This window comes from Podarcis gaigeae (assembly GCF_964106915.1).
Source record: "Podarcis gaigeae genome assembly, chromosome: 14".
NCBI classification, from domain to species: Eukaryota; Metazoa; Chordata; class Lepidosauria; order Squamata; family Lacertidae; genus Podarcis; species Podarcis gaigeae.
In genome coordinates, this window is record NC_139690.1 from 31,784,905 (window position 1) to 31,800,773 (window position 15,869).

Here is a 15,869-nt window from a genome sequence, read left to right on the forward strand (position 1 = left end):
AGTGGGTCATGCAAACCGCTCTTCTGAATAATGCCTTTTATAGGATAGGGGGCACTGGGAGTGAGTTTACGGGACGAAGAGGATAGTAGCCCCAAAAAGTTTTGGAACAACTGATCTAGATGAAATTAGTTGCACTTCAATCTCACTGAAACACTCTTATGTCATGACTGATCTGCCCCACTAATTTCAGTGAGACTTAACTGCAATACGGGTTAATTTTACAAGACTGTTAGAAGGATTACAGAGTTAATGAAGGATGTCAGCTAGTCAAAAGGCACTGCCTAAATATTAAGAGTTGTATCCAGCCTTCTCAGAGTAGACCTGTTGAAGTTATTGGACCTCAGTTGTCCATTTTTCTTCTTTCAAGGGTCTCTTCTAAGTAGCCCCAACATTGGATCTTGGCCTAAGGGTTGCATTCTCCATGGAGCAGATCTATTGAAACTGATGGGCATGACTAACATAGATAGTTTCATTAATTTCAGTGGGTCTCCTCTAACAAGAACTTAGTTGGATGCAACCCCATATGTTGGATCCAGATGAAGCTACTTATCACATATTGGAGCAGGGTAGGTGACTGAGAAAGCAGTGGATTGCAAGGGAGTTCATGGCTAAGGCAAGATTGAACTGGAGATCTCTTGAACCACAGATCACACTTTCGTCCACTATATGACACCAGCTATGGAATCTAAGATGTTGATTCGATGTCTATGTTTACATTATCTGGAAATGGCTCATCAAGCAAATTGTATGTTATTCTTCTGATTTCAGTGCCACTAACTCGGGTCCATATGGATGTGAGCATGAAAGCCTGAACAACTGACTTTCAAAGACGTAAAATCAGATATTGATGGTATCACTTTAAATTCACAGAATTTATGGTATCACTTTAAATCCACAGTACAACGGGGCGGGGGTTCCTCCTCATGAGCAAGACAAGGCCAATGTCTGTTCTCAACTCAACATCAGACTAGGAGGACTAAATCAGAATCTTGGTGGCTTCTCCCAGACTTTGGAACTTCCACCCTAGAGAAGTCAAACAGGCTCCCTCCTTGTCCATCTCTCAGCAGGTAAAGACTTTTTTGTTCCAACAGGCTTTTGGGAACGGACTGCTTTTAATGAAAGGGCTGGTGCCATCTTGTTTTTATTATACTTATTTGTATGGTTTTAACAGATTTTATACATGTATATGGTATATGGTTTTTTTTAATGATTGTTTTTTCTATGTTTTTAGCAGTTCTCATTTTTTATATGCAAGCCGCCTTGAGTCCCATCAGGGAAAAAATTCGGGTATAAAGAAATACATAATAATAACAATCTCACAGGGACAAGAATTCAACCAGAATAACTGACAGAATCCAGATTTTTTAAAAACAAAACCAAATACACACCAAATGCAGTATCAGAGATCAGGATGAAGCCAGCAGCCACTGCAACCATCCAGTTGCAGTGAGGTGCACGATGGGTACTAGCAGATTGCACAAACTGGGTTACTGAAATTTTGACTGCAATCCAAAACATGGAAGTATTAAAATGTTTATTCCACTCTGCATGTCATCCAGCAGACACCAACCACAGCATCTTTTAGATACTTGCTGAGAACTTCACTTTCTCCCCCTGCCCATTCTGGATCATACTGCTCAGCAATCCAGCATTTTGTATATGTGCAGATATATTCTGTTTTCATATATATTTTAGAGTTTTGATTTTGTATTGTAAACAGCTTTCAGATTTGGTGTGTATGCACATGTAGGTGTGTGTGTGTGTGTGTGTTTGTACACACACACACACACACACACACACACACACACACACATAAATAAATATAAAGACCTAAACACACATGGATCAATAACAAAAACAAAGATCAATACATACAGATTATCTCTTGAGGCTAAATTTCCGCAACCAAAAGATCCAAACAGGTACTTCTTCCAATGTTCACTGTACACTCCATGAACATAGCTCATTATCAGGAAATCCTAAAACAACAGAGCAACCTTCCCCCAGCTCTACAAGATGTTTTGAATTCCTGCCTTGGCTTCAATTCCAAATCCCCCAAGCTTTGTTAAAGCAATCCTAATCCGATCATAGGTTGCTTCTCATAGGAGAAACCACCAGCGTGTCTTCCCTTCAAATAGGAAAAGCCAGGAAGTTATGGAGTGGAACAAAGCAGGCTGGAGGAAGTCAATCTAGCCTTATACCACCCATAGAAAAAGCTGCAGGCCGCAAGCGTAAGAGCATAAGAACTCTGCTGAATTGGAACAAAGGCCTACCTAGATGAGCAGCCTATTCCCACCATGAAGAGCCAGCTGCCTATATGAAGCCTGAAAGTAAAAGAACTCCCCTTCCTTGCAGCAATTTCCCAGCAGCTGATATTCGGCCACCTCTGGCACAGGGAGTACAGTACATAGCCATCATGACTAGTAGCCACCCAAAAAGTCACAACTGCACAGAAAACAAAAGATTCGGAGGAGACATGTTATTGGAGACCCATCTGTCCAAGTACAGCAGAATTATTGTGGGAATGACCATAACAAGGCGGCAGTGTGGCCCATCTAGTCCAGCATCCACTTCTTACAGTGGTCAACCAGATGCCCCAGTGGGAAGCCCACAAGAGGGGCCTGGGAACAAGAGCACTCTCCCTGCCTGCAGTTTCCAGCAACTGGTTTTTCAGAAACATGGCTGCCTCCAACAGTGGAGGTAAAAACATAGCCATCGGGGTGAGTAGCCGCTGATAGCCTTCTCCTCTGTGAATTTCTCTAAACCTCTTTAAAAGCCATGCAAGCTGGTAGACACCACTGCCTCTTGTAGGAGACAGTATCTTGCCCTTTCTCCCTCGTGGAACCCAAAGTGGCGCACACGATGAGATTCTAAATACAGTATTGATAAATACATTATGCGCACGTGGTTCCAGGTACTGACTAGACCCAGACCTGCTTAGCTTCAGGGAAAGGGAGTGGCCTTGTGTGCCCTCAACCTATACCCTGGAACCAGTTGTTGTTGTTGTTGTTGTTGTTATGCCACCCATCTGACTGGGTTGCCCCAGCCACTCTGGGTGCAGGTTTGAGCAAGTCAATTCCAGGCGCGCGCGCACACACAACACGGAACCTCTGGAAAGCACAAGGAAGATGTGGCGGGCTCTCTGCAGAAAAGGGGGAAAGGCTGCAGCTCAACGTAGAACATCTGCTTTGTCTACAGACAGTCCTGAGTTCAAGCCCTGATGGCAACTCCAGGTAGGACTACGAGAGATTTTTGTCTGAAATCCTGGAAAGCTGTTGACAATCAGTGTAGACCAGTGGTTCCCCATTAGCTAAGTACTACAGACCCTCTGTTTTTCAAAAGCCAAAACAGGGATCCCCTGCTTTTGAAAATGTTGATATGTCTGTTGTAGGCTTTGTTATGGGAACGGTGCCACCATACCCCCCCCCCAACATGTCCCAGCACTAGACTGAGACATGCGTCTTCCAGGCAGTGCTCCCACACGAGAGCACGGCACCCCAAAATGGGATGTCCCAGACAGTTGACAGGTATTTGCCACAAAACCCTGGGTGGGTTATGTGGGCCCCCTAGGGTCTATGGACCACAAATTGGGAACCACAAGTATAGACAACACTGAGCTAGGTGGACCCAAGGGAGTTCCTCAAAAAGGTAGAAATGTCGAACAACATTTATCCTGAAGAATGGATGTTATTTGCTCGCTCTGCTATAAAACTGGAGAGGCCTGGGCCCCTTAGGGTACATCAACAGGCACGTAGCCGAAGCCTTCACTGATTTAGGCTGCAAAAAAAGGAAGAAAAGAAAAGGGGGCAGTCCCTCTGCTGAAGCTTCCTTTCCGTCCTGCGTCTCAGCCAGCTGGACTGGAGTTGAAAAGAGTCACACTCAAGTCAACAGCGCCTGGTATCTGAAGCTTCTGACCCAAAACAAATAGATAAATGCTTCAAAAATTAAAATAAGAAGGGACTTTAAAAGAATAAATTGGCCCTTGCTGGCAGGGAAAAAACAGAAGAGGGGAAACTGCATTGCTCTTCAAAAAAAAGAGAGAGAAAAATAACCCATCAGCTTATCTACCTTTGAACTGGCTTCCCATCAGAAACCTCACACCGGCCACTCATGTAACTCAAGACCTTGTCTCCACTCACCAGATGCTAGAAAACAAAAAGGGCTCAGGATATCCAGGTGCACCAACCGGGTGCCAAAGAAAAAATATCCTTTTGGATGCTCCTGCATGAAAATCTTTCTTGCTTCCAAATTCCATGTATCAGTATCAAACCAGAGGTTGGCCTGGAAAAGGAAGCCCAATGAGGGATAGGGATAAACCCACATTGGTGGAGGGTCCTGAGTCGCATATAGCTTGCCCACTGCCTCACTCTGCCACACACTGGACAGCTCCTGTGCTCCTTTCTCTCTGGCATTCGGGCATCTCAGAGGCACAGAAGGAAAACTGGGGGTCCTTTTATTTATGTTATGAATTTCTTTCCGTAAAACATCCCAAATAGATTTAAACGAAAAGTAAATACAAATTTCTAAGAATGTAGATACAGACTAGGATTTTCAAAAGATCTCCACTTAAAAGTCTTGTTGGAAAAGGAAGGCCTTCAGTGGATACTGGTAACTTCCGTATTGGATTACTGCAATGGGGTCTAGATGGGTCTGTCCTTCGAGACGTATTCTAAACTTCACTTGGTACAACAAACAGTAGCCATTTCAAAACTGCTGCATTGGCTGCCGGTTCATATCCAGAATCAGCCTCCTTCTGCAAAGAGGTGTGTTCAGAAAGGTAGACCAGAACTTCTAGAACATGGAGCATTCAAGACCACACCAAAGTCTACAACAAGGCCCTAAGAGGGAGGTTCTAGGCCTCCAAGGGCACCACAGAGCATACCAAACTACTGCCTCCCATTTTGAATAAATTGCCAACTTGCTGCATGTGAAATGCTTTGGACTACGTCCCATCAGCTGCAGCCCAGCACCGCCATGCTCCCATAAGTAATTTTGTTGTCCCCGAGAAGGATCAATGACAATAAAGATATTATTATTATTATTATGAACCCACAATTATACAGCCACGTTGGCTGGGGATGATGGGACTTGTATTCCAAAGCATCTGGAGGGCACCAGGTTGGCAAAGGGAAACACAGCATCCAAAACTGGCCACGGTTAGCAGAGACTGGTCCAAAGAGACCCAGGTTCAACATGATGCCCCAGCCCAGAAGCCATGATGGGCAAGGAATGGAACATACAAGAAGTACGGCAGAAATCTCAGCTAGTCTGGCTGCTGTGGAGGATAACTGAAAACTACCCAAGCAGAAAACTACCCTACCATAGCAGACAGTTAAAGTATGGAAATCACTCTCACAGGAGTGACAGCCATCAACTTGGATGGCTTTAAAAGATGATTGGGCAAATTCGTGGAAGAGGAGTAGGCTATCAGTGGCTACTAACCATGATGACTGTGTTCTGTTTCCACACTTAGAATAGAGTACTGAGTTACATTTTTTCAACTGGTGCAGTATATTAAACAATCCACACCACTTCGTACCCCAAGCTCCATTTATTAATTATTATTTTAATAACTCACAAAGATACATCTAAGCAAACTGAATGTCACAGTATATATACAAGAATAATGACAGAGAAATCTGAATGGGGCAGGCGGGGGAAGCAGAAGAATTTTCAACAGTCAACAACCCACTTTTTAAAACTACCCCACCCCTCTTTACAACATTTCCTATTTCACCATAATTTATACTGCCACTAAAATTGAGATGAATGGGGAGCAACACCTAGTCCCACTCCCCTTAACCTCGTCCTCCTTGATCAAATTGCTATGCGGTTCTTGAAAAAAGCTACCGTTTGCCATAAATTATCCAGTGAGGGAGCTGAATCCAACTTCATATGTTTTGCACACACACACACACACACACACACACACTCAAAGGGAATCAGTAACCCCAAATAACAATCCAGCCTCAAATATCACACGTGGTTCCTTCAAAGCCACAGTCCTGCTCCAGCAAAGAAAGAGCCAGAAATGTCAACATTCCCAAGAGGCACCATGTGTCCTCCCAAGGGAGCCAAGTTTCTGTGCCCATTCAGAAGGCTCAGCAAGTTGAGCATGATCCTGCTGTCAATCAAGCCTCACAGCCCTCTGGACAACTGGAGCAAAGGAACCCTGGAGTTTCTTCAGCAAGGTTCCCAAAATCCATTTGTTGTACTCATCACAGTGAGGGTCCCATTCCCTCTAAGGAATTGTTATCCAAAGAATCATAGAACTGTAGAGTTGGAAAAGATCCAAATGCCTGTAGTGCAGGAATTATTACTTCTTGTTGTTCTTAGATTTATTGCCTGCCCTTCACCAGCTGGTCCCAACAATTAAAAATTCAGAATTAAAAACACTTAAAACAGCCCACAACCACAGGAATAGGGAGAACTCTGAAGACACATTTCTCAGGTGCCAAGGGTCAGGAGAAAGTGATGAATCTTCAGCATTCATCAAAGGCTATACAGTGAAGAAGCCAGGCACACCTCTGTGCGGAACGAATTCCACAACTTCAGGGCAGGCACAGAGAAGGCCCTCTCCTGGGCTGCCGAGAGGTAGAACTACCAAGAAGGCCCCCACTGCTGATCTTAACACCTAGGAGGGTTTGTAGGGAAAGAGGCAGCCTTTCAGGTATTTGGGGCCTAAGTCATTTAGGGCTTTGAACATATCGCTTTGGGCATAGAAAAAAATGGCATGATGAGCCTTCGTCCTCAAGATGGGATGATACCTTCATTCTCTCCCCAGATCCATCACTCGTGTTGTGTTTCCAAGGCAATCGGATTGCCAGCCCCAAACTGTCATAGCCCAGAAATCAAATTCCACATACACTCCCCGGCTATCTTAGATTTCTTACATGTTGGTAGTAGACAGATTTATTGGATGGGATTCTGGCATAGAGGCATGGAGAATTGTTATTTATTTAAAAGGTTTCTTAACCATTCTACATCAAATGAATGGGACATTCCTACAAATTTGAGGTATAGTCCAAAACATCTGGAGGGCATGAAGTTGGAGGTAGGGGTGGGGAGCCTATGAGATGTTTCATTATTTCTACATCATCATCTTAATAACTTGAGGGTCCTCAGAATGACAAGCAACAAGTATAACAGAGAAGATGTACCAACCAACTTACCAGACCTGTCCCACGTTAATTAAGGAGAGGTAGAGAGCCCACAGGGAAGCCATGAGGATCACGTTGGCGCAGCCGGTGACCAGGACAAAAGATGAGATCCCCAGGCCAGCCACAGCAAAGGCATCCAGGACACTGTCCATGCTGGACCAATCCAAAAACCAAATTAAAGTCGGGGCATAGCTTAAGGCGTCCAAGTCTATCTTCCCCTTGAAATAGCGCTTGACGCTCTCCAGGTACAACTTGCAAGGGAGGAGTCCCTGGTCTCCAATTAGGGCCTTGTTTTGATGCTTAGCCACCAAAAAAGCTACAACTGCAAAGAAAAAAGATGAGGGGAAAGGCGTGTTAGCGGAGACACATCAGTCCAAGTAAAGCAGAATTATTGTAGGAGCAAGAAGAGGCTGCTGTACCAGGCCAGTGACCCATCTAGTCCACTAGCCTGTTCTCAAAGTAGTCAACCAGGTGGCCCAATGAGAAGCCCACAAGCTGGACCTGAGCACCACAGCACTCTTCCCTCTTGCAGTTTCCAGCAACTGATATTTGGAATCATTCCTGCCTACAACAGTGAAGGCAGAACATAGCCATCAGGGGTAGTAACCATTGATGGCCTTATCGTCCTCCATGAATTTGTCCAATCCTATTTTAAAGCCATCCATGTTGATGGCCATCATTGCCTCTTGTGGGAGCAAATTCCAGCTTGCTCGCTTGCTTAGAGCATTTACTGCCTCTTTTAGTAATTTGCTACCTACTGATTTGCTACGAGTTGTGCTGTTACTCTTAAGGCTTGTATCTTTTTACAGATTGCGTGTATTCTTCTCATCTTATTTACTTTTACTATAAACCACCCTGTGGCTTGTGTAAAGGACGGTGTATATATATAAATCATCTAAATAAACAAATGTACATGTTATTGTCTGCATACTGTAAAATTGTATAAATCAGAGAGAGGAGCTGAGGGAAGTCCCGAAGGGGAGGGAAGGACGGTTTGATGCGGAGGTGGGGGAAAAGGGGGGGAAATAATGAATACAATATGTTTTGATATTTTGTTAGGTTGAAATTGTTAATAAAAAACTGTAAAAAAATAAACAAACAAATGTAACCAGGTTATATTTGCTTGTCAGCCAACATATGCCTAAAAAATAAACGGGGGGGGGGGGGGATAAAGAGGGAACCAAAACCACCCTTTTTCGTTCAATTTTTTTGCTTGGTCACCTGGAGGCGACACTCACCCACCTCGGGCAACTAGGTAAGCAGGTGTCTGGTAGGCTATGCTATAACATTCCACCACCACACCAAAGCAGTCGTAAATGATAGTTAAGACACATAAAGAAATCCAAATCAAGCCTGTGGCCTTCATGAAACTTCCCCCACAGTTTAATATATCCACTTTGGTTAAAAATATTTTTTCCCTTCCTTCCAGGGTGAGGGTCAGTGTGGAGTGGGGAAGCCTCCACAACCTAATTTACCTTGATTAACACAAGGAGTTTTTCCTCAAGTGCTAATCAAAATTTACCTCAAAATTGCTGGCCTGCCATCCAACTGCTCATCAACTCCTAGAAGTACAAATTACACTCCTGGCTTGAGAGCAAAGATAAACAAAGGAAGAGCAAATGAGGAATAAGATACACCCTGACAAAAACGGAAATAAAACGGAGAGTGTACACTGTTATTTACATGCAGGTTGGACATAATGGAAACATCTAGAAGCGGTACACACAAGGCCACAAAGAGGCCCCTGAAATAGAGGCCTCACAGGTTCACAATGGAAAGAAGCTGTTGGGATGCATTCACACAGAACTCCATTTGACGTTTTCCCTAACTGCTAATTTCCATATTATATTTAAGCTTTCACACAATGTAAAAGTCACTTCTGGAAATCTAGCGGAACGCAGTAGAAGTCGTTCATTTTCATATTGTTTTAAAGCTATTTTCTGTGCATTACATGGGATGAGGTTGTAGATAGGAAGATGCCTTATTCAGAGTCAGACCATCTGTCTATGTACAGTTGCCCACTACCTGCACTTTCCAGAAACAGTTGAAAACATTACTGTTCCAATGGTGTACCCCAATCTGGACAAACGGGTCTCTACCACAAGTGTCCACTTGTTAGGAATTTCGTCCCGTTTTAGACGTATTTCTTGTTTCTGTGTTTGTAGCTATTTCCAGTTATCTTACGAGTAAACCGCCGTGACACTGTGGTTTAGAAGGCAATTAATACATTAGTGGTAATAAGAACCACCCAACAGGCACAGAGTCTTAACCATCCAGACTTGTTAGGTCTGCTGATCTAGCCCCAGCCTTTTCTTTGTGTTGCTCTCCCCACCCAAAGATTGTCATGGTTCGAGGAAGAAATAATCCCGATATTCATGCTCGATAAGGATGAAAAGACGTGAAATGCAAAACATTCGAGACACATCTGCTTCTCCCCATTCCCACCCAAACTTCTTACAAAAAAGCAATAAAAAATACAAAAAAGCAAAATCAGTTAAAAGTGCTGACCACATGCAGTAGTGAACCACGAAGGAAAGATGCCTTATAAAGGGAAAGGCCAATAGTCCACTGAGGTCCGTACACAAGCAATGGGGAAGTATCAGGCCTAATTAACCCAGACCAGGGTCCTAATTTGGCCAGCGAGGCTATTTTATCCAAGCCCCACGCTACATCTGACATCTACATGCAGCACATGGTTAAAATATGGCACTCGCTCCCCCAAGAGGCAGTGATGGCCACCAACTTAAAAGAGGATTAGGCAAATTCAAGGAGCAAGATAAGGCTATCGATGGCTACTAGCCATGATGGTTATGTGCTGCCTCCATAGTTGGGGCAGTAATGCTTCTGAATACGAGATGCTGGAAACCGCAGGTGGGTAGAGGGCTCTCGTGCTCAGGTCCTGCATACAGTCTTCCCATAATGGGCATCCGGTTGGCCACTGTGAGAACAGGATGCTTGACTAGCTGGGCCTGTTCCAGGAAGCGCTTCTGGTGTCCCCATGTCATATATGTCAATATGTGGTTGCAAATGAACAACCGGGAGGCTTAAAATGTTCTCCCAACTGTTCCTTAGAAAGCAAAGCTTGAACTTGGCACCTTTAACCATTGCTGCCAAATGCAAAGTATCACTGAGAATGATTCTTGTCAGAAGGAGAACCTGAAAGCAATGCTAGTTGGTGATGACTTCCAAGCCCTGCCTTGGGCTGGCCAGGATCTTCTTTTACAGCATGGCTTGAACTCAAGCCACCCTACAAATGGAAAATTGGTCACCTGACATCAAGACAACATCAGGAGAGTGAAAGGTGGGTGGCCACTCCCATCTTTCCAGGCTACAAGCTGGGGTGGTGGGGCCTCAGGATCTTGCCCATTCATTGAAAAGATTCCCTATCTGTGGCTTACACTGATTGGCATAGGCTCTCCAGGGTTTCAGACAGGGAGTCTCTCCAAGCACAACCCAGAGATGTCAGGAATTGAACCTAGGACCTTCTGCATGCAAAACAGCTGCTCTACCGGTGAGCTTTGGCTCTTGAAAGAATAGTTATGAAATACACACACCTGCAGCTTTCGTTTGCAAAGCTAGAAACCTAAAGACCATTCTCAAAAGCAGAGATTGCTGGAATTGCAAGAGGTGACATGATAGAAATTTGTAAAATTATGCTTTCTTTCTTTGCTTTATATACCACCCTTCATCAAAAGATCTAAGGGCATTTCACAAGATAGAAAGTGGAGAAAGTGGACAGTGAAAAGTTTTTCTCCTTCTCTCATAACACTAGAACTCAGAGACATCCAAAGAAGCTGAATGTTGGAAGATTCAGGAAGCAGAGAGAGGAGATACCTAGAGAACTGAACTGATTTTTAGCAATCTGATTTTTTAAAAACTATGAATACAGAAAATGATTGTTTCTGTGGAAAGTAATACTTTAAAATACTTGGAAGCTGAACTAGCAGAGTAGAAGCCAAGTACAAAGCTATCTGTTTGCACTCATTGCCCCAGGAGGCATCACTCTCCCTTCAGCTTGTTTCTGTGCAGAGTGAAACACAACAGCCTTTGCTATCATTTTTCTTATTTGCAGGGAAGGAGGGGGAGTTTTGCCCGACGCCTTCCGGTTTCCTGATTTATGAGAAAGTCCCAATGAATTCAATGGGATATGTGGGAGGTTAGGATTTGCAGTCTTGCCAGTTTCTTTTTTTAAAAAATAAAAAGCTGGAGAGAAAGATGCTTATTATCTATTCCCACCCCACCAAATAAAAATCGTTTCCTGGAAATAGAGAACTGATGGCGAGGATTTGGAAGCCCCATCGCCGATTTCTCCATCTCTGCCTCCCCGTCCCCTGCCAGGCAGGCACTCACAGTAAATGAAGGCGGTGGCGCGCAGCAGCACCAGGCGCGTTAGCCAAAAGGTACCAGGGCGCAAGGCGGAGGGAGCCGGGGGGCTGCGCAACTCCTTCGCGCCGGGGTCTGAGGCGGCTGCGACCGCCTCCCCACCAGCCCCTCGCCGCCGCCTCAGGTCCTCCCTACTCGTAGCCATGCCTGTCTGAAGTGGGCGGGCCCGATGGCCTGGCGCGGTACAGCGCGTGCGCCCGCATCCCCGGGCTGCGTATTTTGGAGACGCCACGGAGCGCGCGGCCATTGGAGAGGGCAGTGGCGCACGCGCGCTCCAGCGCACTCGCTCGCGCGCCCGGGTAGCTTGACTTCGGGCGCTCGTTTGCCCTTGCTGCGAGCTGGTCACGCGTAGACCTGGAGTCTGCAGTGGTGAGCTCAAGGGGGAATTCCTAATTAAATGAATGAAATAATTATATCACGTCGTTTAGTTGCCAAACTGGCTTCTGTGAAGTTCGCAACATGTGCTGGATTTTTGTGCTGTGCCGCAAGACGGATTTTGAAAGATCCAAGCACGGTGAGGCTTAACAGCAGAGCGTCAGACTATCCATTCATATGCATGGAAAGGAAAATTGAATACTGTAGTTTGAAATCCCAGCGAGAACCTTGAATCGAATGGTTGCTGTTTGCAACGATGACTTGTTAATATGAGCAAGCTAGAATTAAGAGCAACCCCAATAAGTGTTGAAGTTTCATTTTAGTCTTGATTTCAAGTAGAGGTTATATTTTCTCATCCTTTATGTTTCTCTTTTTCTGTTGTCCTGGCAACGACTTATGGCTGTAAGCAAATAAATATTTATCTTATGATAATAATGTCACTCTGACAGTCTGTCTTCTCTGCAGTTCCTAAAGGCATAGAAGCCTGGTTCTGTTGCCATCTTTCATCTGGTCACTTTCAGTAGCCAGGGGACTCACCCTCTGGGTTCAAATAGGAGCATCAGTAGCAGGATTGGGGGGCTCTGCACAAGCTGAAATATTGGTCTGTTAGTTTCATATGCCTATAAGTATTGAATGGAAGCAGGGCTGGTACATTTATAAATCAATTAACATTGCATTCACACTCTGAGTCTGCAAGCTACCCAAATGTAGTTTTAAAGTTTTTTTGCCTTTGTTTGTTTTCATAAAATTTACAGTTTGCAAAAAGAATCAAAACAATGGAATGAATCAGTAACAATAGTTTTAACAAACTATTTAAAACATTCACACAAAAAAATAATTAAAATAAATAGTGAAATAGTGAAAGTCCCTGCCTAGCCCCCCCCCCAGTTAATGAGCATTGCCATTTAAATGGTGTGTGTGTGTGCCATGTCTTGTGATTGATTATGCAGGGTGGGGGCTTACCTGACTGCCCTCCCCCCAATATTTTATTCAAGATGGCACCCCTGGTTCCCACAGTAGGAGTCAAAGCCTCCCCAGTCAAGGCAGTAATGCTTCTGAATACCAGTTGCTGGAAACCATGGAAGAGGATGAGTGATCTTGTGTTCAAATCCTGCCTGCGGTTTCCCCACAGGCATCTGTGAGAACTGGATGGTGGACTAGCTGAGCCTGATCCAACAGGACTCTTCTTAAACCAGATTGTGCCACATTGATGAAGACTATAGGAAATGCCCCACCCTCCCCCACAACCCCAAATTGGTTAACAGCCCCCACGTGTTTAAAAGTGAATTCACGAAGTCAACTTGAGTTAATATTTTCTTGTTCAAGACTGATTGATAGCCTCTCTGAAGATCTATCTTGCCAGGTGTCACACTATTTGGGGCTTCTCAGGCTACAGAGCAGTCCCTTCTAAATGAGCCTTTTGTTCTGCCAGTTTCCCATCAGTGCCACTGCCTTTATTCTGTTTAAAAAGGGGGGACAGTGGGGGGACATAATAGGGCATTGTATAGGTCAAGATAAATAGCTTATTTGTTTTGAGGGTGTTGTGAGATTGTAGGTAGGTTGCCCTTCACCCCACCTGTCAAATAGCCCTGTGAGTCTTGTGTGTGAAAAATGCCATGTAGATAAAAGTGAAGGATTTCCTTAGAGGTAGATTTGTGAATCACACAGGCTGGCACCCACCTGTCTCAGGAGACATGGAGGCGTGCACCACTGGGAATTAAGTCAAACTGTTGGAAGGTTACAGCACATGATATCAGTAAATTCCACATCACCTTTTGACATTTGTAGAACAAGGTGGCTTGGCTTCATGGAGGAAAGCAGTAGATCTTCTGCTTTGCATGCAGAAGGTCTAAGGTTCAATCCTCAATAGCATCTCCAGGTAGAGCTTGGAATGTCCCCTGCCTGGAAACCTAGAGATCTGCAGGCAGGCAGTGTGGACAACACTGAGCTGAATCATCCAACAATCTGATTTGGTATAAGGCAGCTTCCTGTGCTCTGCGTAACCCTGAAGCAGTTGGCTGAGGCTGATGGGAAATGTAGTTCAGCACCACTTGAGGTTCCCCAGGTTCCGCATCCCATCCTTCTATGATAAGGATTCAGTTAAAGACACAACCAAGACCCAGAATAGTTGGCAACCCCTGATCTGTAGATGGGTCTTAACAAAGGTAGGTTTAGGGCAGCATGACTGGTGCAACCACACTGGGTGCCATGCTGCAGGGGGGGGGGTGGCACAACAATGCTGTAGAACAGAGACAATCCTGAGCTAGAGGGACCATTGGCCCACCTTGCTATAAGGCAGCTGTAAGACCCTAAGAGGTAAAGGACCAGAGATGAGCAAGATCTCATTTTGATACCTGAAATATAAAATCCAAATGCTTTCGAGAGGGTGGGTGGGAATTGCTATTCCAAATGTGCTTATGTAGCAAAAGGGAGAAAAACACTCTGAGCATGTTCAGAGGCTCTTTTATTTTGTGGGAGGAAGGAAAACCTGCAACTTATGAAAGTGATTCTGGAACTGAATTCCTAGTGTGTTTGTATTAGAAATAAGTACTTCCCTTAAACCAGCTTAGTCGTAACTTAAGTCAGTAAGGCAGAATCCAAGTTAAATGCAGGCAGCATGTGAATCCACAGCCCCAGGCAAGCAGCCAAACCTCTGCCAAGGCATCTGACTCCCTTGATTGTGTATATATATATTTTTGCTGGGGGGTGGGAGAGAGCAGGGAATCCTCTGGCTCCAGCAGAACAGCTGCAGGGGGCAGGGAACATTTAAACTGATTTTTTTCTCTGCAAAGCTGAACCCAGGCTTCCAGGAGTTTGCAGGGATTTGTACCACAACTGGTTTGTGTGTGGGTTTTTTGTTGTTGTTGTTGGTGGTGGTGGTAAATGTAAAAATGAGAGTCTTTAAAGGGTCAGCCTGAGAGTGACCCCTGTTCCTGAGGTGGAGGTGCCCTCTACTCTGGATGGGCAGTTGCAGAATCCTTGCAAAGGTGGATGCTTGGAGTCAACTCTGAGATCAGAAGCTGTTTCAGTTGGTGTCCATTCCTCCCCATGCCCACTTGCTTTCCATTTGGTTAAAGGGATCTTTTAGCAACTTTGGGCCTGATAACATAGGAACATTATTATTGCTACATAAGATAAGCCTATCTTAAAAAGCAGAGACATCACCTTGCCAACAAAGGTCCGTATAGTTCAAGCTATGGTTTTCCCAGTAGTGATGTATGGAAGTGAGAGCTGGACCATAAAGAAGGCTGATCGCCGAAGAATTGATGCTTTTGAATTATGGTGCTAGAGGAGACTCTTGAGAGTCCCATGGACTGCAAGAAGATCAAACCTATCCATTCTTAAGGAAATCAGCCCTGAGTGCTCACTGGAAGGACAGATCCTGAAGCTGAGGCTCCAGTACTTTGGCCACCTCATGAGAAGAGAAGACTCCCTGGAAAAGACCCTGATGTTGGGAAAGATGGAGGGCACAAGGAGAAGCGGACGACAGAGGATGAGATGGTTGGACAGTGTTCTCGAAGCTACCAGCATGAGTTTGACCAAACTGTAGGAGGCAGTGGAAGACAGGAGTGCCTGGCGTGCTCTGGTCCATGGGGTCACGAAGAGTCAGACACGACTAAACTACTAAACAACAACAACAAGATGAGCCTGCTGGATTATACCAGTGTCCCGTCTAGTCCAGCATCCTGTTCTCACAGTGGCCACCCAGATGTCTCTATGGGGAACCTGCAAGCAGGACCCAACCAAACACAAGAGCACTCTCTCCCCATTGCCAGTCAAGGTAGACAATACTGAGTGAGATGGAGCAATGACATGACTTGCTATTGGGTAGTTTCCTGTGTTCCAACCTGTCAGCCTTTGGCTTGGAAATCTGGAGGCCCCATGAAAATCTGCAAGAAAATATCTCCAGGCAGAGGGAAAAGAGGAGGGGTGCAGTGAGCGTTTGCTTTT

General features: G+C 44.9%; 1 protein-coding gene across 3 annotated transcripts in view; it reads right to left on the reverse strand.

The window, feature by feature from the left end:
• Window positions 1–11,726, reverse strand: part of LMF1 (lipase maturation factor 1) — a 150,785-nt gene extending 139,059 nt beyond the window's left edge. For 2 of the 3 annotated variants that reach the window (XR_014557718.1, XM_083710857.1), the window contains exons 1-2: window positions 11,511–11,726; window positions 7,173–7,482 (exon numbers count right to left, since the gene is read on the reverse strand). Coding sequence is in view for 2 of the 3 variants with exons in the window: in XM_083710857.1 (XP_083566983.1) it covers window positions 7,173–7,482; window positions 11,511–11,688 (488 nt within the window). In the remaining variant the exon portion in view is untranslated. Of the gene's footprint in view, window positions 1–7,172; window positions 7,483–8,682; window positions 8,838–11,510 lie in introns of those variants that run through there. The other variant, XM_083710858.1, reaches the window with a different exon arrangement.
• Between the last annotated feature and the right edge of the window lie 4,143 nt (window positions 11,727–15,869).